The sequence below is a fragment of the Halictus rubicundus genome, chromosome 1, assembly GCF_050948215.1.
Source record: "Halictus rubicundus isolate RS-2024b chromosome 1, iyHalRubi1_principal, whole genome shotgun sequence".
In the NCBI taxonomy this organism is placed as follows: domain Eukaryota; kingdom Metazoa; phylum Arthropoda; class Insecta; order Hymenoptera; family Halictidae; genus Halictus; species Halictus rubicundus.
The window spans coordinates 29,975,585-29,998,767 of NC_135149.1; the positions used below are offsets into that span (position 1 = coordinate 29,975,585).

The 23,183-nt window shown below is 37.6% G+C and overlaps 5 protein-coding genes across 14 annotated transcripts; 4 read left to right on the top strand and 1 right to left on the bottom strand.

The window, feature by feature from the left end:
• The first annotated feature begins 627 nt into the window (after positions 1–627).
• Positions 628–2,069, top strand: LOC143361040 (thioredoxin, mitochondrial). 2 transcript variants are annotated; one of them, XM_076800300.1, is made up of 4 exons: positions 628–760; positions 827–1,045; positions 1,124–1,247; positions 1,760–2,069. In XM_076800300.1, the coding sequence occupies exons 2-4, from the start codon at positions 873–875 to the stop codon at positions 1,871–1,873; spliced, it is 411 nt and encodes a 136-aa protein (XP_076656415.1). In that variant the 5' UTR covers positions 628–760; positions 827–872; the 3' UTR covers positions 1,874–2,069. The 2 variants fall into 2 exon arrangements, with proteins under 2 accessions (XP_076656415.1, XP_076656406.1); XM_076800291.1 differs by lacking the exon at positions 628–760 and having other exon boundaries at positions 767–1,045.
• On the bottom strand, positions 2,066–6,892 carry Pig-q (phosphatidylinositol glycan anchor biosynthesis class Q). The gene is made up of 13 exons (XM_076801276.1): positions 6,555–6,892; positions 5,574–6,491; positions 5,217–5,497; positions 4,965–5,157; positions 4,741–4,855; positions 4,487–4,673; positions 4,295–4,390; positions 4,116–4,215; positions 3,563–3,578; positions 3,385–3,450; positions 2,910–3,132; positions 2,660–2,837; positions 2,066–2,592 (listed from the first exon to the last, which is right to left on the bottom strand). Exons 2-13 carry the CDS (start codon positions 6,366–6,368, stop codon positions 2,317–2,319), a joined length of 2,526 nt encoding a protein of 841 aa, XP_076657391.1. The 5' UTR covers positions 6,369–6,491; positions 6,555–6,892; the 3' UTR covers positions 2,066–2,316.
• On the top strand, positions 3,769–4,509 carry LOC143361051 (uncharacterized). Its single transcript, XM_076800312.1, has 2 exons — positions 3,769–3,928; positions 4,089–4,509. Exons 1-2 carry the CDS (start codon positions 3,864–3,866, stop codon positions 4,417–4,419), a joined length of 396 nt encoding a protein of 131 aa, XP_076656427.1. The 5' UTR covers positions 3,769–3,863; the 3' UTR covers positions 4,420–4,509.
• Positions 6,893–7,424: 532 nt separating the features above from the next.
• On the top strand, positions 7,425–12,311 carry LOC143360621 (thioredoxin domain-containing protein 11). Of its 4 annotated transcripts, XM_076799655.1 has the most exons (11): positions 7,425–7,908; positions 8,264–8,474; positions 8,538–8,765; positions 8,840–9,046; positions 9,159–9,356; positions 9,426–9,865; positions 9,932–10,241; positions 10,324–10,554; positions 10,643–10,836; positions 10,899–11,424; positions 11,806–12,311. In XM_076799655.1, the coding sequence occupies exons 1-10, from the start codon at positions 7,697–7,699 to the stop codon at positions 11,395–11,397; spliced, it is 2,730 nt and encodes a 909-aa protein (XP_076655770.1). In that variant the 5' UTR covers positions 7,425–7,696; the 3' UTR covers positions 11,398–11,424; positions 11,806–12,311. The 4 variants fall into 4 exon arrangements, with proteins under 4 accessions (XP_076655770.1, XP_076655779.1, XP_076655763.1 ...); XM_076799664.1 differs by having other exon boundaries at positions 8,315–8,474; positions 10,899–12,311; XM_076799648.1 differs by having other exon boundaries at positions 7,426–7,908; positions 10,899–12,311.
• A 2,699-nt stretch (positions 12,312–15,010) lies between these two features.
• On the top strand, positions 15,011–22,559 carry LOC143360770 (uncharacterized). 6 transcript variants are annotated; one of them, XM_076799908.1, is made up of 9 exons: positions 15,011–15,426; positions 16,618–16,773; positions 17,639–18,093; positions 18,601–18,847; positions 20,372–20,557; positions 20,628–20,877; positions 20,950–21,152; positions 21,759–21,930; positions 22,344–22,559. In XM_076799908.1, exons 1-8 carry the CDS (start codon positions 15,289–15,291, stop codon positions 21,891–21,893), a joined length of 1,770 nt encoding a protein of 589 aa, XP_076656023.1. In that variant the 5' UTR covers positions 15,011–15,288; the 3' UTR covers positions 21,894–21,930; positions 22,344–22,559. The 6 variants fall into 6 exon arrangements, with proteins under 6 accessions (XP_076656023.1, XP_076656029.1, XP_076656043.1 ...); XM_076799914.1 differs by having other exon boundaries at positions 22,469–22,559; XM_076799928.1 differs by having other exon boundaries at positions 20,372–20,551; positions 21,759–22,559.
• Positions 22,560–23,183: the final 624 nt, after the last annotated feature.

The following is a 23,183-nucleotide window of genomic DNA, read 5'->3' on the forward strand; positions in this document are numbered from 1 at the left end:
ATAAAATGATTAGGTTCCCCAAAAACAAGTTTATACACTTTGAGCCCCTTGAGACATACTATTTCCTTGCAGCGGAGAGGAAGCCTCCTCTGATTGCATAAACAGTAATTAAAATCAGTACCAAAATCATTAGCAGCGGATTCCTAATAATGCCAGAGTGGATGCTACTACTATGTTAAAAGAGGCTCTTCTATGTAGGCTCTGATCCAGCCTAAAAGGTGATGCAGCTTCCAATATAGACTAAAAAGATGATGCAGGTTCTGGTCCAGGCTAAAAAGTTTATGCAGGTTCTGTTCCAGGCTAAAAAGATGATGCAGGTTCTGTTCCAGGCTAAAAAGATGATGCAGAAAAGTGGGGACACTAAAACCTCGAGCGTGAGCACTCTCATTTCCTCTCTGTCAGTACAATAAATAGTTGAATAGAGCTCGGTAAATCTTTTATTTTCCTCAGAACTTGACAGAACAATAAACAGCGTAAATTTAATAATGAAATGCTTCAAGACGGTAAACAAATTTCTGCTACATTCTAGAATCTCTGAAGTTTCCTCCGAACGTTAATCAATTTACAAAGATGCATACGATCAAGTGCAGATTTTTAAATCGTGTGTATTTCCTGCAATCTTTATTCAATGAAAATATTTTTGAGCTGATTTCATCAGATTGGAAAATTTATAAATGCGTATTCTCGCTTTGCAATGTTGGTGCTGCCACCCCTTATTGACGCAACCTACTTTATCCGCTGTGTGATCGTGAAAGGATAGGTTAGATCTAGACGCATTGTGTACTGCGTTTTGGAAACGTTTATAATAACGACCTTGCCGTTTCAGATATTATTCGTTGTTACCATTGTGCGCTCACGAGACGTAAGAAACAATGTTGCGTGTCGGAGTTAGGACTGTTCGAAACGCTTTGGGAAGCAGAACTTTTGCAAACGCCCCGGCTCAAGCACAAACAGACTCGACAGCCTTTAAAGTTCAGGATCCAAAAGATTTTGACGATCGCGTGAAGAAGTCCAAGGTGCCTGTGATCGTTGACTTTTTTGCAACGTACGTTGATATCTTTGCTCTTATTGTCAGCTTATTTTTGTAGAAGATAACCTCTAATGTGTGCAATCCCTGTTACAGATGGTGCAATCCCTGTCGTATGCTCACACCACGCATAGAGTCAGTCATCGCGGAAAAACAGGGAAAAGTTTTGTTAGCGAAAGTCGACATTGACGAGAACAGCGACTTGGCTTTGGACTATGAGGTCAGTATTTAGTTTAAAGGGTAAACAATTCGATGCGCTATACCAAAAATCTATTAACACTCGTATGGCCGTCGACGGGTCTTCTTAGACCCAGAAATCATAGTTTCAAGAAGAACAACAAATGTAGAATGTATAATTTGTGGTAAGGATTCATAAAACACCCTATATTTTGTAAATATCTTTTACGTAAACTTTCTAAAAATAGTCTAGTCTAGTTTATATTACAAAATAATTAATTTTACTTAAATATTAATATAGAAATGTCTGGATTTAGAAAACCCTGCCAATGACCATCCCCATAACCTTTTTACTGATGGCCATGCGAGTTTTAAAAGGTTTTCCTAATAATTTTTTGTAAATATGTATCAATCCTAAAAGAAATTATTAGTGAAGTAAATAAAATGTTAATAGGGTTTACCAAGCAAAGTATTAATAGAAGTAAGAAATGTGAAATGACATTTATAATATGTGTATAGATGTACATATATTACAAAGATTATATTTGTACACAGGTTGGCTCTGTACCAGTATTAATTGCTATGAAGGATGGAAAGGTTTTAGATCGAATTGTTGGTCTTCAAGATGTAGATAAGCTTAAACAGTTTGTAGAAAAGTATACAGAGTAATGTAATTTTAATTATGATCTCGATTGAAATATCCTGTAGTTGATGAGACACTTGTATGATTCTATGTACAAGGATATTTCCCTGTTAATAAGTACAAAGTGAAACTTTTTAACAGTGTGTAGCCTTTAACTTTATAAACTGTTAATTTATAGGAAACTATTGAAATTGTTAAATAAAATCTTGTACATGTAATAAACTGATAAATTTTATTATTTACAAATACTTAATACAGTTACATGTACAACAAAATTTATGAGTTTCGAATGCAAAGATGTTATTGCATAGTGATAAAAAAAAACAACTAAAAATTTATACACATACAATTAAAAACGATTCGGAAATTTAACATTCAACATTTAATTTTGCTAGTACATCTAATGATCATTAATGAATGCAAAGTACAAAATGATCCGACACTTTTTTTAGTATGTTCTCTGAGCTAATTATGTTTCTGTAGGTAAAGCTTGTAAAAGCTGTCTTGCCCTTTGATAAGCAACAGTCTCCATTTCGTCTTTGTTCTCCTCGTTCTCCTCTATTTTCTTTATAACGTCCATTCCCTTTTTTAGAAGTTGTTCCCTTGCCATTCCTTTGCAGCCCTCGAAATATTCTAAAACTGTAGGGAAAATGTTGTCTGGAATGCAAGTTTCGTCTAATAAGTTATCTATTAACCATATTTGTCTCAGCTTCTCGAATTTCCATTCGCTTCTTGCATGTTTCCACTGCAAAGATAAAATACTGATTAAAAATATTCCTGCATCCGTGACTTTTTGAATTTTGATAAGACACCTTTGAAACATATGTCAGTCCCTTCTTCATTGCATCCAGTCTATGGGCCTCTCTCTTTTCGTTTTCTTTCTTCTCAGCCTTTTCCCTTTTCAACTGCCTCTTGGAAGGTTGCTTTGGCTTCTTTACTTCGCTCTCCTCAGCTTCTATATTGTCTGGATCACTCTCTGCATTCGTAACACTGAAATAAAAAGAGATTTAGGAAAATTCTAGCTGAAGCCTAGAAATGACAATGTAGATAAGAACACTTTACGCTGATCTTTGATGTTTTTTAGGGAAGATTACTTCATCGTTCGAATCTTGTTCATTCTTATTTGTTTGTGCACCAACAAAATTATTTTCTTCCCCATCATTTTCCTCGTTATTGGTGCCATTATGGCTGCTATTTGACTTTTGTTTTCTTTTCCTTCTTCTTCTCTGTATTACTTTTTGCTCGTTGCTTTCTTGTATTTGGTCAACATTGTTGTCCGGTGCATCTGCAATAGAATTTAATTTATACATTCCGTAAAATATTAATTAGAATATCCTTTTTTAAGATCGAGTATCGGACGTAACGTTACCGAGATCTAATTTGACAAACAATGCGAGGTAGCGTTTATGTCATTTGCACAACATGCGAGATAAAATATTATTATTTGTAAACGAAAATTTCTAGATATTCACCTTCCAGTTTATCTTTTTTTTTATTCCTTTTTCGTAACTTCGGATTTTTAACCTCAACTTCTGACGTGCCATCAGATCCCATCGCATGCACTTTTCAATTTGTATTTTGTAAGAACTTAATGATGAATTTGCTACGTTTAGGTAAAATTTTTAAAGCTGTTATTTTGTAAGAATTGAATGATACGTATAAGAAAATATACAGAATTTTTATCCACTTTCAAAATTGATTACCGCCGCAAGTACATGTGCATGCTCGAACCTGTGATACAGAAGAAACAAGAATAAGAGCTTTGAGACCAGAATCAGAAAGAATTGTTTGTTTATAAAAAAAAAAGCACAAGCGCGATGTCATCGGCTTAAGCCACAACAAGCGACTGTTATTTAATAGAAAAAATAATTTAGTGCAAAATATAATTATATACTTATATATACATGTCGACGTTCAAGCGTATGTAGACGTATTGTAGACATATTTATTACATGAGAGCAGATAGTTTTTCGTCATTACAAGATACGTCGTGTGCGAACTCATATCGTTTAAAAAATGTTGCGTTTAAAATTAATTCAAGCTGCATTACGGCCTAAAAGTGCTGCGTCGCTGATAAAAAGGTACGTATATTGAAATGTGTAACGATTTGATGTTCTATGAAATTTGATATCGTTTAGGTTATGAGCCGCAACAAAAGTTTTGTTTTCAAAATTAATAAACACATATATTCTGACAAATACGACATGAAAACGACAGCAAAATTTATTGCATATTTTTTAGATGCGCGACCTCTCATGTGGGCAGTACCTCCAAATCTACTACCAATGACATAAATGACGATGAAGATGATTCTAACAAACCGATAAAATTCTCAACTTCTGAAGCAGCCACATGGCCTGCTAATGGTCTAACATTTGATACGCCATATTTGCAAGGAATCATTGTATCATTCAGTATTGCTGTTTTCCTTGTTTATTTCTGCATACTTAGAGAGGAAAATGATATCGACGAAAAAATTACTAATAACATGAATCCAGAAATGCAAGAGTTTCTTTATGGTATCAAAAAACAACAGGAGAAAGCTAGAATGGAATATATGAAAACTGTATAGAAAGTATATGCTTAGTAAATACAATGGTATGTTTATTGTATTATAAAATTTGTAAATAGATAATTACAAAGGGTACAGTAGTTCACCCCATATTATATTGTTTACTATCTTATTCCATTCGATGGGTGGATGTTGCGCAATTGTATCTGGCATACATTTCTTCCATGTGTGCTGCCATGGTGCCACAACCATTGACATTATTAATATAATTGGTCCATCAGCACGGTGCGAATGTAATTTAATATTGACAATACCTTAAGTGGAAAGAATTGTTATTTAAATAGAGCAATAGGCCAGTCAACTATAAATTATTTTACTTACTGCGTGTACTATAGGACTGCAGAAACCATTTAAAAAATGTGTACACTGGCATAACTTGAAGATAAAATTTCAGTCTAGTTAGGAATCCTCCAAACCCGATCAATGCTAATCTGAGCTGTAATAAATCATTATACAGGCTATTGATATATAAGTTGAAATGTTAGGTATCTCACACTGTATACATGGTAATTATTAAACTAATAATAATTTACTGGTTTATGTACCATAGTGAAAACTGCATAATACACCCATGTTGTTGGCATAAGGAACAAAAGTATTGTGAACAACAATGTACCAACAAACAATTGATCTGGCTGATACTGACAGGAGTCTACTCTCTCTCGTAGTGGATTCTTTTTTTTACCTAAAAACAGTCGGACTAATCCTGTGATGCCCTTTAATTGAATGTTGAAAAGCCTAACACAAAAATCCAGTTAATTGCCTACTCAAATATGTTAATTGCTATCTTTAATTACCTTGTTGCATACACATAAATGCAATATGCGTGAAAGCTGACAAGAGCTAGAAGGTCTGCAGCTATCGCTATTTGAAATGTAACCCCCAATCTTCCAAGTAGTACTAAAACTACAAAAGCAAAATCCATTAAGGGTTTTATAAATATCAAAAATGTCCACCATAAGTGTATATGATATAGAAAAAATTTTCCAAGCATATTATTCAGGGCAAGATTTAATTTTAATCCAGCTGGCGCGCCCATCAACCAGTTAATTAAATCTTTAAGTAGTGTCACAACTTTCTGTAAAAAATTAGACACAGAGTTACATATTAATAAAATATGTTATTGTTATAGCTATATTAAATTTCGAACTTGCCTCTGCATTATTCAAAAGAATTTCAGACGGGAATGTATTCTCCAAATAGTGCAACAACAATTGCAATATAAATATTCCTAATAACATATCTATTATCAATGCAAACACGTAATTGCCAGTTTTCAGTGTGAACCTCTTATTTTGTATCACTGCGATTAACATCCATTTAACATTCTCCAACCAGCCGTGAATGTGTAAACCAAGGGAAGAGTATTTAAAAATTGGTAACAATTTATGTGTTATTTTATTGAGAAGAAGAACTGGATAGAAATACAGAAACATAAGATAGACCAGCAGAGTTTCCTTTATATAAGTAAATTTCCCTTTCTTTTGTAATACTTCTTCCACTTGTTTATTCTGTACAATTTTCATTAGTTCATAAAAATGATCTCCAGATACTGCTTTCTGTTGCAACAATTCTGTTTCTCTGAGAGCTGTTTGATCATATATAATAAAAACTGTGTGGCAATTCAGGGTTGAAATCTTTTTATTATATATGGTAATGCTCTTTATACCATAATCGTAATCGTCTTCTTTGGAAGTACCAGAGCGTAGAAATGTAGGAATCCAGTCTGCACATTTCTTATCTACATATCCACGTTTCTGTTCTACTCCAGAATAGTATCCAATAATATTGGTGCTGCATTTTATCGTTTCTAAATTCTCCGTTTTACTTATCCCAATAACATAGACTTTCTTCACTCCAGTATTTTCATCGTACAGTACTTTGCCAAACAGGTATCCTGGCTTTCCTTTGAAAAGTTTGTTCGGTACAAAAATCAATAAACTCTTCATATTATTTCTTTATAATGATCACTTCTTAAACATCATCATTTCTTAAACTTAAACTGTCTGAAGATACTGGTAAGCTACCCATTTCATACGCATGGTAATACAGAAACTACATCACTTAAAAACCTGTATAAGACAATAATTCTATTATTGCAAACAATAAAATTACAAATCAAAATACAAACTTACTTCAACTCAAATTATTCGTTCCATTTGACCGTACGAATAATTCTTAGCAGAAGACTGTGGTTCGATCATTTCGCGCTGCAAACAACTGCGTGTATTTTTGGACAAATTTGTTTCCCATTCGCTGATTATTACACTTCACAATATATCGCAACGATTCCAATGTTATGTTCTTGTGTTCCGCGCGGATGATATGTTGTCAAGCGATCAGCTGTTTCCGGTCCATCGAAATCAGGGTGACCTGAAGTACCATAACACTGCACCTCCCGCTGACGTCACATTGATGTATGTATAAACACCAACACGACTCATGTACACCGTGCGGTGAACCGTGGTACTAATCTGTCTCTATCAGGCATTTGGCCTGGTTTGACTATCACGCTATGTTACGCTGTCCTTTTTTTTCTAGACATAAGTAAGTAATCAATTAAAAATGCATACCACCGTGTTTGTACATGTCTCTGCTACGTCTGTATAGAGCCTTTTTTTCGATACGAACATTAAATCTCTCGAAATTAAGAGAATCTCTCAGCGGCAGCCATCTTGTGACGTCATACTTGCTTCAGAATTCGAATTTTCTGCCGAATATTACAAATTACTCCACGATGAGGTAGAAATTCGCAATTTGGGCTCTATACAGACGTAGATTGGATTTTTAGGAAACACAATTGACCACTTCTAAACTGCTCACTGCAATATTGAAGCGACAGTTTGTATAGATTTTGACCCTTGCATACATATAGGAATTTCAAACCACGCCGGCCCCATTAAGTTTAACAAGTCCAAATAAAATTTAGATTGTTTCCCGTTGTTGCTGTGACTCAACAAATCACAACTTGAGGGCGTCTTAAACGTTCAAACGTCTTTTAGCGACAGTAATGATATAAAAAGTCAAAGTGGCATTGTTGATTTAGTACCGGAATCCACCGCACGACGCACACATGTCAGCTACCTCTGGCCACTCTGATATGAAAATACAGGTGGCTCAATAGAGAACTACATACGAAAAACCCGGCTAATTAGGTACTTTTAATTAAATAAGCAGCGGCTCGACCGACCAGATCGGGTAAATGAGGAAAGTGTGATGAGGTTGTAACACGCGGCGACATTCTCGTCCCTTAATTTCCTTTCGGTTGTCACGGATAATGTTGAAGGAAGAGCTGGAAACAAGCACGCCAAGAAATGCTGATAACTCGCACACGATCGCACCGGACTCAGGAAGTAACGACGTGGCCAAGGAGTCGAACCAGAGGCTTGCGATAGAAGAGAGGCTGGCCAGCAAAATGTTCTCCTACGCCAGGGAAATCTGTTTTTACCTCGCGGTCACCTTCACCGTCTTGACCGCGCTGCACAGCTCGTAAGTTTTAGGTTATGTTGAACCATTACATCGCGAATCTTTATGTATTTATGGTGTAAACAAAATTGAAAAATACAAGGAAATTTCATAAGATTTTTACTTTATTCTTGCCGTAACAAATCTCCGGGTTTCGAGAAGAAATTTTCCCTTTATCCTAATTTGTTGAAATTAATTATAAAAATTGGAATTTGCGTAAAGATCGATTTAGTAATTACTTTCCGCGACGACCAGATGGTTGGTATTATGTAAATTCGCAAATGTGGTTTTTCTATTTTTATATTTTGTTTGTTTCTTTTTTTGGAATACGCTTTCGTTTGGAAGGGTCCATGAACGAGTTTTTTGTTTTAATTTTTAGATCACCCAAGGTGTCAAAACCACCTATAGCCAAGCCATTTTTTAATTATAGTTCAATTGTGCTAGATTTTTATAAAGGTCATATGGGAGCAGCGGTAGAGAGGGTTCACGAAGCAGATTTTAGTTTTGTTATGTACTATGCCCCATGGGATGCTGAGAGTCAAGCTGTGCGTTCAGAGTTTGAAAGAGTTGCTCAGTACTATGATTCACAGGTATGCATTGATAGTCTTGACGATATTGTAAGAATAAAGTAATTGTTATTATTGTTGTTTCAGATATTCTTTGCTGCTATTAACTGCTGGCATCCAAGCTCGGAATGTAGAGGACTGTATAAAATTCAAAGATACCCGCTCTTAATGCTCTATCCGCCGATAGAATTTGGTATACAGTACACAGGCATTCGTACTTCGCAGTACATGATTCGTTTTCTTAATGCAGCAATGAATCCGATAGTTAGGGTCACCCATCCAGATCAGCTGATGGATTTACTTGTGAATTATGATGTAAATACAAGTGTCGTTAATCATTGTAAATTCTTTTGCAAGGAACATATAATCACCTGTATGCACTATTGCAGGCTGTAGTAGTAGGATATTTTAATTTTACAAGATTAGATAGAACACCTGGTTACAAAGAATTTCACAAGGCTGCTATTAGTGCTTTAGAGACCGATCCTAACAGAGAATTGGTGTTTGCTATTGTTACCAGTGCATTAGCCGGTGAAAGGGATCATAAGGTCTATAAATTTCCATCCGCAGATTTGATGATGTGGAACGAGTTTCTTGTAAGTACAGGAAAATGTTTGATAAAGAAATCTGTGTGAATACGCGATACATAAAGCAGAAACGTTTGCGTATATAGGATGATTAAATGAGTTTGAGAATTCAAATGTTTAGAGGTATCCAGAAGACTCTGAATGGACGTCCGAAAATATATTAAGTTGGATTAGGAGCTCGTTGCACCAACCGGCGCTATGGCTACAGCCTCCTGGGGTAAAAGCACTCACTTTAGCACCATATTTGAAAGAGAGGCCTGTACTTTTTCTCTTCACACCTCGTAATCCTTTACACCTTGAAAATTACAATTATAATTTGGTGGGTAGTAATTTAGCAAAGATTTCTCTATCTCGGAAGATATATAATACAATTTTACCGATGTTTCAGATTAGAGAAGTCGGGCTTCAGTATTTAAACTGTGCGGACAGTGTCTTGGCTAAAAATATCTTCAACCGGCTCGGTTTTAATCGCCGCACTGCTATTGATAGACACTCCGAGAGAAACAGACAATGTGCGAAGATCCTGAAGGAGAACAAATATCAATCGAACGAGCCAGTTGTCAATGTGTCTATCCAACGATGGATCAATGAGAGTTGTTGTGCTAATGTTGTAATGAATAAATGTTCTTCGTGTAAGAAAAACGCACCGAAAACTGCAGAAAGCGAAACATCCGTTTGTAGACTTGACTCGGATAAATTAGGCCACATGTGTAAAGGTGCAGATATTTTTAAAGTTTCTACCATGGAGGATCTACAAGAGAAGAATGATGTTTGCTGCAAGAAAGCTCACGTACCTGCGAAGCTACAACAAGGATTCAAATTTAAAAGGTATAAAAACGTTTGTGCGATAGACGATATTGGTCAGCTGTTATTGATTTTATTTTCATTTGTTAGTCAGAGACAGAAAGCGTCGTCGTTCGCTGGGAACGAATACGACGCGCAATCTGCGGACGCTGTGAAGCAAAATAATTTAAAACAAGAGTGCATAAGGTGGATAACTGCAAACAAATATCATCCGCCTGTATTTCCACACGATTACCACGACCAACCGGATATAAATTTGACAGTTTCCGCGTGTAAAATGAATACATCATTGCGTCTGATAGCAATCGATAGTTTGCACTACTATCATTTCGCGGAGGCTCTTGGAATAGACGTTCTGAAACGAAAAGATAAGACTGCTGTCGTCATATTAGACGCCGCTGTAAGTCCAGCTTCTGCGCTGTTTTTTGTTATCACGATTTAATAGTATCATTAGTGTACAATGATTTTCTTTTTTTTTGCAGCACGAAAGTCAATATGTCCTGCAGGACGATTTTAATCGATATACACTTATACAACTTATAAATAACTATGCTCAAGGTTTGTTACAAAGGACTCTACGGTCAAGTAACTCGAGGCGTTACGCTCAGAAGTTCAAAAGCAATGTTACTTGCGAAACGAAAGACGCGCAGAGCGTGTGTATACCAGAATTAACAACAGAAAACTTCTTAGACACGATTTTAGATTCAACAAAGGTAAATTAGACAACATAATTAACACACAATGGTACGAAGTAAAATAGTAATTAGAACATTTATTAAACCTAATGATCTTTACACGCAGGATGTGGTTGTGATGTACCATTCTCCTTATTGTGCATTTTGTAGCGCGATTTCATATACATATTTAACAGTGGCTCATTATCTACGTAAAATGGATCATCTTCTATTCGTCAGGGTTGACGGTGATAACAATGATTTACCGTGGGAGTATAATATAAATCGATTCCCATCCATTCTATTTTTTCCTGCCAAAAGGTAATTAAAACGTAGCGAATTTAATCGAATTCTGCGATATGCTTCATTCTAAATTATTTCAGAAAAGAGGATAGCACGATGTATCCATTTTCTCTGCCAATTACCATTCCTAATCTTGTTAACTTCGTCTTGGCGAATTTGGACGGGGACTCGCATGTCGAAGCTCTTGTAAATATTTGCGAGTCTGGAGCTGGCGAGCAACCAGACACGTGCATTGCTCGAACACGTTGGCTGTGTTTAGATATCATTGAACGATTGCTCCGGGATTATCGAAAGTTTATCAGGCACGTTAACTTACTGGGAAGGAAGAGTGCGAAAAACAAGAGGAAAATCATATTGTCGAAGTTAGCGCATATTAAGGACATACACTTGATGTTAGGCTCCACCAACGATCTCAGAAATGATCAACGTAAAGTGAAACTTATTAGGAAGAAATATAGGAAATATTATAGAAATATTAGGTTACACGAGTTAGATAGTCAAATGAATAGCACTCAAACGGAAAAGGCTATTCCACGGCGAAACATTTCTGGAAGAGAGAGGATTAAAAGCGAATTGTGATATAAGTTTAATGATAGATATATTTTGGTAAATGTTATTTTACTTAAGTTATTTCATGACCTCGTACAATATGTACAGTATATACCTCACAAAACGTTATTCTGCAAAGGTGAATCACGTCCATTCAAAATGTACATATTTTCTACAAATGAATGCGCCTGTATATTTGAACACTCTCGTGTTGCTTTTGCGAGCGTATATCACAAAAGGGGTACACTTTTATTTATGATCTTGAAACGGAACATTCCTTTTTAATACTCTGAATTGAATCTCCGAATATATTTGAATCGATATCGGACATTTCATGATAAGAATGGAATGCTCTGGGATTTTTACGATTAATCTATACTTTCAGTTTTTCTCTATCGTAATATTTGAAAAATTAGAAAGAAATTTTGTATATTGCAGTGAAATTTTCGCAGTGTACCATTCTGAACGAAATTCAAGACGTCTTTTCGTTCCAGAACTTTTATAAAGATTTACCATGAAGGATGTGTATTTATAGTTACTATTCTCACGAAGATAGTAACTCATTGATAAGACTATTTTTTCCAGTGCATCATGGTTCTATGCAGGGAGTGTACATGTGGTAGAATTACTCATCTTTGATTAATATTCATGATGTCTAATGCCAGAACAGAGCAATCAAGCTCGGCATGAAGAAACGACATACGCAACGAGCCTTGATTTTTTTCACATATTTCATTTCTTGAAATATTAAGTACTTGAGGGCAGACTAAATTATAATTATAGTTTCTTAAAAGGGAAGGTGAATATTCAATTCTTGCCTAGTACAATTCCACCTTTGCCTGGCATTCTGTGTGATTCGAACACGCATTCACTGAAATGTGTGTCACGTGTACATTTATGTAAATATTGTTATAAATAATAATAATAAAAGCTATATGTTGATACATGAAGGCTTAATGCAAGCAACTTCATAATCGTTTAGTAGTAAGAGAGTGGCGTGAGGGACGATAACAAACCGCGATTGCAATAAAAATTTGAATATCGTTTTATAATTGATAGCGCATTGTATAAACAGTTAGGATATGACGCGGAATCCATGGACCGTTGTATCATAACCTTATACGTACCAAGATCGGATTAAACGCGTGATAAAATAGCGTGGGCCGAAAGTGGCCGATGGGTCGCGTAATCTTGCGTTAGTCATTCCCCCCGTTTGCCTGATTTATTTATGGGTTGGGCTACTTATTCGATGTAATGAAATTCCTAGTAAAATGACGCGTGATAAGAAACAGGTTTCTTCCATCGATTCGCTTGCTGATTTCCGATTAACGCGTGACATTGGATCAATCAGTGGTCAATTAAATTTTTTTATCATTTTTACGATACTATAGTTGCCAGGACATCGTCTCAACGTAATTCCTGACAATTCCGTTGTCCGATTCCTGACTAATAATACATCTGTCTCGCGTTACATCACGAGTAAAAGAATAGCATCATCTATCGGAATCATTTGCGACGGAGATGAACTGATTTCCAGGAGATGCGATCGGGAATCATCGTTCTGCCGTCTTAGCGGTAAATTTTCAACTGGCTACATGTTCAGAGAATCCTCTTTATCCTGAATTGATCGCCCGCGATGCGAAAGTACAGTTACTAGTTACCTTTTACAAGGTGCATAGAAACGAGAAAGAAGTATCTGTTACGCGAATATAAATAAGTTTAACGACGTAATCCGAAAACTGGAACGCGTATCAGTCTCCACGATCGAAACGATCTGAATCGTTATCTAGGATTAGGATAGGGTTAATGAGAAAACTTTAATTGGATTTCCTAGTTTCAATTCTCTGTTTACAAGATACCGATAGGATCTCGTGCACTTTTCGTGAGCTAAATTACATAACAAGTGTAACAGGAAAATCAGACGGTCCAGAAAAATGGTAGAAGAAAGATGGCGCGGTGTTTGATCGGGAATGCGAGGACTCCTGCGAAATTAAGCACCCAAAACATTATTGTTACTTTATACAAATATTTTAGACGAAATCTTAGTAGATCTAACATGCGATTGTTATCAAAATGTAATGTTGTCTTTTTCTGTCAAAGAATTTTTTCATCCATAAATGTGCAACTAGATCCTCAGAAATTGTTGAAGGAAAATGAATTGAGAATGTCAAACGAAACAGCTTCAACCAATAATTTGTTTATTGGTGTTTGTAGAAGATGGACGATTGCGAGGATTTAGTGATTATTTATGTCAAGTAAACAAGAATTTAAAGAACATTCTTGGAAGTTTAAATGTCTCAACTATTGTTTACAATTTTCCATTGCATTTCATTTCAGTTTCAAAATGGTTCCACGGGTATCCGAGCGCCACCAACTGGCGATGATCGAGAATCGAAACCAATAAACATAGAGCACACTAGATGCAAAACTCTTGTCAGAACCTTTGACGATCATGTATGTACCTAAATTTCATGACCTTGACACCCTACTATATATTTTTATTTTCGTCCTTCTCTTCGGGCTATTCGATGAAAGAGAAGAAAGGGATTGAACACCTGGAAAACGTCGGAAAACGCGTCAATATTTAAACCCTATTAACACTTTACCAACTGCTGATTATTTAGCAGTCTTTTCAAAAGCAGATTTGTTTATCGTTAACCCCTCGCACTATAACATCGAGTCAGACTCGTTCAGAGCTGGGTAAAATAGTATTGTAAATGGTAAATAGTAAATAATCCCATTTATTTTAACACTAAACCTACCACCGCTGGTCAAAATGACCGTTCTAGATTTTTATTTTACAATTGCTGAAATTGTACAGATGCTTTCGTGGGAAATGATTGAATAAATATATTTAGGAGAATGAATTCAAATGAATTCAATCTCGTCATTTTTAGAAGACAACATGTATTAGTTGCTTTTAAGGCTCGGTAGGTTTAGTGTTAAAGTACGTACACAATTTTGAAAATAAAATATTCCATTTGATGCAATAAGATAAAAATAGTATAGTTAAAATAGTATCTGAAAACACTGCTCTATTTGCACCCTTTGCACCCGAGTGGTGACTCTGAAGCACCACTAGAAATTATTGTGGTATTATTTCAAAGAAATTACGAGACAAAATTTACAAAATATTTGTTACATTACAAAATTTGTATTTAACAGATTACTAAACATTTAAATATTATATGTGGAAATCGGATCAGTTTCGCATGAATAAAATGAAAATATTCTAAGACGGAAGAAAAATTTAGTTTTAGAATGAAAATAGCGCCGAGTGCAAAGGGTTACTGCAAATATTTGGATTTCGACTTGAAACATTTCCTTCGCTTTAGATGCGTATGCTATTAAATTCCTGAACCGAAACAAAATTCTATTTCGTTGTTGTGTACACATATCCATAGAAGAGTACACAGGCGCTTGATAAACAAACCTTTTTCTCATGAACGACAGAGAAGTTCTAATCACCGCAACTGTAAAGCGAATCGTAGTGCAACAGGTGTGATGAAAATACTTTCCACCAAAACAAAATAGAAATTTTGAAGAAATTTTGATGAAATGAAATTTTCCTCCGAAACATTGAATTCGAATCGTTCCTAGTGTACCCACTTCGGAGCGCATGCGTAATGTGGATCGATCGCGGAAGCGCGTTGGGGTGTCGCGTCTGGCGCAGTGCGTGAGCCGAGGTCGCATGGACCGGACGGTAGTCACCTTTCTATCTATAGTCGAGAGTGTATGATCGTATGTACTGTGCCGCTGACAATGAGCCGCGGCGGTGACTGTGATAAGTGATCGCGTACCCTTCCTCGTCGCTAAACGCGTAGTGGCAGTGGAGAAAGATAGTACGTCGGCCAAGGAAAGAGTCTACCTCTTGATGACTCGCGCTTTACGCAGGGCGCAACGTAGCCGGAGCTCACAATTATGTTCGATGTACCGCCCAAGTTCTACGAGCTGTGTCGCCTTTGTTTATCGTCGGACGGTGTCAAATTGTCCATATTCGAGGAGGAGGGCGCCCAGCGAAACTTCGCCGACAAGATACTGACGTGCCTCTCGATCACGGTGAGTCCCGTTTCCCGAGTTTTCACCGGGTCCTCGTGCGCTCGCGATACCGATTAATCAAGACGCGACCATCTGTGGTCGCTCGCATTATCACCGTGTCTCCCTCTCTCTCGCGTGCTCTACCATCACTCTCGCTTCGTCTCGCCTCGTCTGTCCTCGTCGTACGTCGTGTTCCGTCTCTCTCGGACGTTCGCCGTCTCCCAAGGGTGCGTGTGTGTAGCTCTCTGTGCGTGTACGTGCGCACGTGTGTGTGTGTGCGCGCGTGTGTGTGTGTGGATGTGTGTGCGCGTGCCACGGGAGAAAGTTTGGCAAGAGATGTGTCCGCGAGATAAGCCGACTACTCACGGGGGCATTTAAAATGGCAGTGATAAGCTCTGCTCCTCGCTCGTGCGGATCCGCACAGGGGAGGGGAGCCAGCTCCTTATTTAGACGGCCTGTTATCAGGTTTCACACGCGGATTCCACGAGTCCCTGTCACATTTCACTCTGGGCTCTCCCCTGCAGCGCTCTGCTCTTCTCCCTTCTGTAATTCGTCTTACCCGTCCCCACGGGTTCTCGCTATATATGCTTCTTCTGGAGGAAAGCTCTGCTTCCGTCCAACCTACTTCGAACGATCAACACACACACTCACACACACATATATCGCGTTCGGCATCGCCTTCACTCCCGTCTGGACCGAACGTATTCTTATCCTCCCGGAAATTCTTTATTTTCTTAACACTAGGTTTACGGGACCCGTCAAAATGACCGGTTCTAATATTTTTAATTTACGGTTATTGAGATTGTGAAGATCCATCTACTCATATTATTTTTACTCAACAAACTTATTTCCTTATATTTTATTTTAAAAATGCCCAAAAACTTGAATAGACACATTCTTTTTATTTTTATAAAGTAATGTAAAATACTTACTTTTAATGCTCCGTAAACCTAGTGTTAACGACTCTCTGATCCGAGACTTCTGAAACTTTCGTATGAACGATTATTTTTTTGATCTCTGACAATACCTGCTCTGCCAGGGGTAGTTGCATTATTTTTTTCTCTCTCACTGTTTCGAGCTGCTTGGAATCTGTTCGTTCCACGAATATGACCTATATGTCTTTGTACGATACATTGAACAACGTAGGCTCTGTATGAAATCGAGGGATCTGGGTTGATTGTAAAATCAATCTTGCGATTGCGTTTGATTCAGGTGAAAGATGGGGATTCTTTGCCACCGATCATTTGTCACCGGTGTGTGTACAAGTTGGATGTACTACACAACTTCCGCGAGGTGTCACATAAATCTGATGTCATACTCAAACAGTACCTGGATTATGCCAAGCAGTTATCATCGCACGATGATCAGGTATTTGTTAAGCAATTTTTGCATGTAGTTTTAACCCTTTGCACTCGGCGCTGTTTTCAATCTGAAACTACAATTTTCTTCTGTCTTAGAATATTTTCATTTTATTCATATAAAACTGATCCGATTTCTACATATAATATTGAAATGTTTAGTAATCTATTGAATACAAATTTTGTAATGTAACAAATATTTTGTAATATTTTTTGTAATTTCTTTGAAATAATGCCACAACAATTTCTAGTGGTGCTTCAGAGCCACCACTTGAGTGCAAAGGGTTAACAAGAGTGTGTAGAACGGTGTACGATAGGATTCTTGTAATGTGAGCATGCCGTTTATTGACTAACGGAGAAAAATTAGTTTAACACTTCTGACAGAGGTAGTAGTCATTCCATTCCTAGTAATGATGCAACCGTGAACATGTAATGTGTGATTGTAGATAAGAATGCGTGGACACATATGCGTTCTATGTAATCCCAACACATCTGCAATAAATGTACAGGATACCATTTATTTGCTTCTGTGCCCTGATATATCAGTAATTACATAAGACACTTCAAGGTTTCTGTTATTTGCGATCAACTTTAACCTTATCAGTTTGATAGCGACTGCAACATAAAAAAAAGTTATGCATAGATAATTATTTTCCTGTTATTTACCACTGATCAGGTACAAGGTACAAATACTGTATCTAATTCCTAGAATTAAAAGAAACTACTCAGCATGTGTCTGGTTTTTTTATTGGTAAATAATCCTGCTGTATATTCTGTTGATGTTGTTTTAACACGCTTTTCTGATTATTTTAGTCTTACCTGTTTAGTCTGTTGTGCCGTGTCGGTGATGTAGTAGAAACTTTGTTTTGTTTTAGAAGAAGTCTTTCTCCACTGCCAAAGTAGCGGGCTTAAGCCCTCTACAGTCATTTCTCCAATTGAACAAAACATTGTTCAATGAGGAGCCTAACTCTCCGGCCAGCATTAATCAAAACGTTATACCTCAGACGCAAACGCATCATTTGGAGCTGCGCACCAATGACATGCCAGAGCATGATAACATTAAGTGTGAACCAGAGGATGACACGTGTTCGAACAGCTCCGATCCAGACAGATTAGAAATTGAAGATCGGGACGAGCAGGATACAGAGGGGGAGGAAAATGGTTACGACATGACCATCAACAAAAGAATGAAAGTCGAATCGAATTACGAGGAATCCAAGCCAAGCACCCCCAATCACAGTCCAGTGAATAGAATGGACACACCAGAAAGCAATTGTTCCGACACCAATATCGACCAAGAAACAACTAAACTGTGGCAAGCATTAGCAAAGTAAGTATAATGTTACTATCAGACTGCAGACTTTATGGATTCATAAAAAAAAATGGGTGAAATCTCAAAAATCAGTAAGGGATTAAACAAACTGAAGAGCATTATTAAAGAAATTCTTATTTTGCACAAAGATTGTGTTAAATAAAACATTAAGCTCTGTTGGAGAAACAGAAAAATTTAGATTCATTCAAATAAAAATCTCAAGAATATTCTTGTTTGTTTAGTAGATATTGTTACTGTCAATTCGCCCAGTTACTAATTAAGGATAATTAAGCAAGCTTTGTGTGGCTAATACATATTTACCTAATGGATTACTTAAGTAGCTACCACTTACAGCAGGTGTAGTCCCAAAGATAAGATACCATTGTCATTATTTGGGATTAGAGTAGGAACCCAATTACCTCACGGAGAAGGACCTGCACGGCTTTATCTTTGCACTTTATTATCGCTCTATTGTCCCCTCGTGTAATCGTGAAAATTGTAACAGTCGGTTTTCTTTTCTTGTAGTAATAGGAGTTTAGAGATTACCAGGACGAACGGCGACAAACTGAATAACGGATTTACCGGCGAAGCAACTAATCTTCTGCGTACTTTAATTAACAACAGACAGATCGGTATTACTGCTGTCGATTCGGATCGAGTGTCGCCGCAAATCAGGTTCTACAGAGACACTCAAGGGACTACAATCGAGCGTACAGTACCGGACTGTTCGGTACTCGGCAATCGCACCAATGTCCCTTGTATAGAAAACAAGGTTTGTGCCATTTAACATTTATCTTTCTACTTGTTGTCGTTAATCCCTTGCATCGCAATTTGCTTTGTATCTACTTCTCGTTCGTGTAACACTAGATTCCAAATTTTTAACCATTTTTTTTAACTTTCCATGGGCAACCAGGGTCGTTTATGTCCGGAACGAAATTTCACTATTAAATTTCTTCCTTTTCGATATTTTTTCCCACTGAAGCTTTAAACATTCGACGTTCTAACGATTATACATTAAAATAGGCACTTCAATACGTATTCCAGAATTTTTGTAGTCTTTTTAAAAGCCTAGAATAATGAAAAAAAAAAAAACGACCCAGTATGCAAACGGAGGGTTAATATATACTCAAAGAAATAAATTTGTTGAATAATTCCTCATGGATCTTTACAATCTCAATCATCGCTATTAATATATTGTTAACGGAGAAGTAGAGATTTGTTATAATTTAATAACGTACATATCTGGTAGATTTTGTTTGAAATCGTTATCGCGGGTCTGACTGGGTATTGTTTGACAAGGGGTTAATGAAACGTGCGACGTTAGGCATGTGCAAACACAGCAGCGAACGGTGACTTTTTTCGGGAGTTACAAGTTGAGGTAAAATTCCGAGATTTATGGAGAAACGGGAGGGACCTTTGCTTTTCCTTGCTGTTACTGTTCTCCCGGGCCTGATCTCCGTGCAAATAACAGTTTTCCATGGGAAGTCCTTGCAGTTTGTTCAATGCAAATACCAGGAGAGATCTGCAGGTATAGAAAGGAAGACAGGTCAGGTGACCCTTGGGGTGTCAAGGGATCCCTTTTGGGTCTATTCAGGGTCCCATCTGCCTGCAGGTAAGAAACGTGGTAGGCCTTGTAGATAATAGATAACCGAGGAGACTCTTTGTGATAGGCCATAAGCGCTGAGCCCACCATGTCAACCCGCTGTTAACAGATGTTCAGATAAGTTGGGGTTTCTATAGATTTTAGAGCGTACTTTGTTCGGCGCGAGGAATTCTTCAATTTCTAGTAGAATAAGAAATAGGACTGCAGTATCCTTTGTGGCGCTTTCCATTATATTGGCTTTTTGTCCTGATAACAGGTACCCACGGGGAATTACTGCTACTTTTCCGAAACCCTCGGCCAAAATACTCGTACCTGGCTCGATTTTCAAGGTGCAGGCCGTTTGCGTTTCTAGCCCCACGCGTTTCGAACGAGTTTACAAATAATCGTAGACTTACTACAAAAATTAGAGTAAACACAGACTTCTGAATTTATATTTGTTTTCCATATTTCATTGAATTAGAAATAAAATTAAAGTTTCAATCTTTCAACATATCTTATTGACACTAGGTTTACGGGACGCGTTCTAATATTTTTACGATTATTGCGATTCGCGGAGAATCAACAAATTTATTTCTCCGAGTTATTTTTCAAAAGAAATGTAAAATAGTCAGCTTTAGTGCCCCGTGAATCTAGTGTTACAGAATTAATTTGACCCTCCAATGAAATGCGATATTTATTTTTAACTTTCTTCAGGGTACTTCCATGGATAGTAATCCATCCAGTCCAGCCAGCGTCGGACGAAAGGAGACAAAGGGCCGTAGGAAACAAAGTTACCCCAGCAAAGCTCCGATGAGTCCGGACATTGTTAATTACCAGCATGAACCGAACGAAGAACAAGCACAAGATTTTACCGCGTGGTCGAATAAAATGAAGGTGAAGGTACGATTAATTGCTAACGTTCTATTAGCGCTTCCGTTCGGCTTGTATTTATGTAATGTCGTCGTTGCAGGTGGAGGATCAGAAACAACAGTTCGATCAGCACAGCGGCAACATGACTAAAAAGGTAGACATGTCCTGCACAAATTGCGGCACCATGACCACGACTATATGGAGAAGAAACATGAAGGGGGAGATGGTTTGTAACGCTTGTGGGCTTTATTATAAACTCCACGGGGTGAACCGTCCGTCCACTATGCGAAGGGATACGATACACACGCGTAGACGTAGACCTAAGGGTGAAAAACCAACGAGGCATCGAAGTAGGGACTTCAAACGTTTTGTATTCCACGCACCGGTCAATTATTTCTATTTCAACGTGGACGTTTTTCCAGAAAAAGGGGACGCGATTCTGCCACCGCAATCGGAACAAATGGACGCGGAAAGTGCGGACATGTTGGCAGCTCTACGAAGACAAATACAGCCTCACTTGATGATGGCTGCCGCGTTAACACCGCCACGTATACCTGGTGCACATCCACCACACTCTGCCGCTCAACTTAATTACTCCCTCCCCTTGCCTACATACATGATGCATGTGAGTACAAAGCATTTTGCATTTTTACTAGAACATATACAAATTTTTACGAACTCGAAACGCCATTGGAGTTAAGGGAATAGATGCACCATGAAGCGTGAAAAATAAGTTTTATCATAAAATGTATATATACATCTTAAAGTACATACTTTTATGTATATACATTGCAATATTTAAAGATAAATGTCAAGTAACGAGTCCCGTAGATGCGGTTTTGTGAAGGCCAGCGAAAACTACAGCTTTCTGTTTGAAAAAAATTTCTCTTATAGTACATACGAAGTTTTTGTCATACCCGTTTTTTCATATATTGATTTTTCGAAAAATGGCAGCTATTTCGATTCCGAAATTTGATGTTTCAGGAACAGAAACTGTAACTTACCGTTACCGTATTAGAAAATACCCACCAAGTTGTGTGTAGCCTCTTGAAAGAAATTTGAGAGTTTCTCAACTGCAGAAAAATGTCCACGTTGTTCAGATAGTCGTATATTAATTTTGAAAGTATGCACTGTCAATTTTGAAAAAGATATTTAGCAAATGCCGTAGCGACAGCTGATGTAGTTGGCTGGCGTTGTCGAACGTCGGACACTAATTGAATTTTTGTGGCAGCATGTGAAAGCAGAGGGCCGAGAACAATGTCATTTATCTGGGGACGCCGAAGAAGCAGAAGAGGGAGATGAAGAAAATGTCTCGGACGTACCGTTGAATTTAGTTGCGACGTCGTTATCCGAAGACACACACTGAAACACATTTTTGGCCAGCTACAGAACGACTTTGCTAGGTATATATCTATATATAAATATGTATAACAAAGAATCTCTAGACAGCAGAGTTCTGTTCAGTGATACACAGGGTGTAGAAGACGAGATTGTTCTCCTCGTGGTTTCTGCTACCGATTCTCCTGTTCGAGGAGACCCCTCTCCGTTTTTTGAGCTCTCTTTTTCTCTCTGATTCTGTCTCTATATATTACCGTGGTGAACGCGAGAATCGAAAGGTAGCAGAACACCTTATGGGGTGGGGGGAACGATAATCTTTTTTTTCCCGCGAGCTACCAAGCCCGTGGTGCAGAGCGCACGAAGGAACGATGATATTAAATACACAGTATTAATTAACGTGGTTATTCGAATTATGTACATATATATACACACGGATAATACGAAGAATATTTTTATACAAAATTTTGTACGCTTGCAGCTAGAGAGCGACGGGCGAGAATCGTTGTACATACACGCGCAAATTGTTCTTTCGGTGTCGCGCACGTATTTCCCGCGTCCGGGACGACAAAGATGTGTAATGGTGGTCGTTGTCTGTTTTCTTAGTGACGTAAGAAACACAGTCACCAGTGAAAGTGTCTAAGAACGGTGCTAGATTTACTGTTCGGGAAGGCTTCGAAGTATAAAACGAAAACAAAACACACAAAAAAAAAAAGAAAGAGAGAAAACACGAAAAACGTAGATATATGATGAAGTATAAAATGGATTTGGTGAACGGAAAAAAAAAAGAAAAAATTCTCACCGTTTTGTTCCACGGGCTTTTAGCTGTCAGTGACGGTAACAATCATAATACTCTCGTTGTCTTGCGTAATTATTAAGTGAAAGAAACGACCCAGCTGATTCTATAAATTAGCGAGCGAGAAAACTGTGAAAGAGAATGTATTTTTTAAATCGGCTTTAATAACGCAAAAGGGATATGTGTGTATGTGTTCTCCTCTCTCGGTTAGGCGCGGGGAGGAAAACCAAACGAGTAACAGCAACAAATACGGTTCACACGACGTGACAAATGTGTTACTGTAATAATTGTCCGATGCGTACTCGGTAATTTGAGCTTTGCCAAATTACGTTAATGCCAGTATCATCATACTCTAGTGGCCTTTCAGCGATTTATCTCTTCCCTCTTACCCCTACCCACTTAGCTGTTATCAGGCGCGGCGAAACAAAAGAGAAAACCGCGCGAACATTTACTTACAAGATAAACAGGATCTTCATTTAGACGATGTAGGTACTTTTTTTTTACGTGAGCACGAGACTGCCGGTG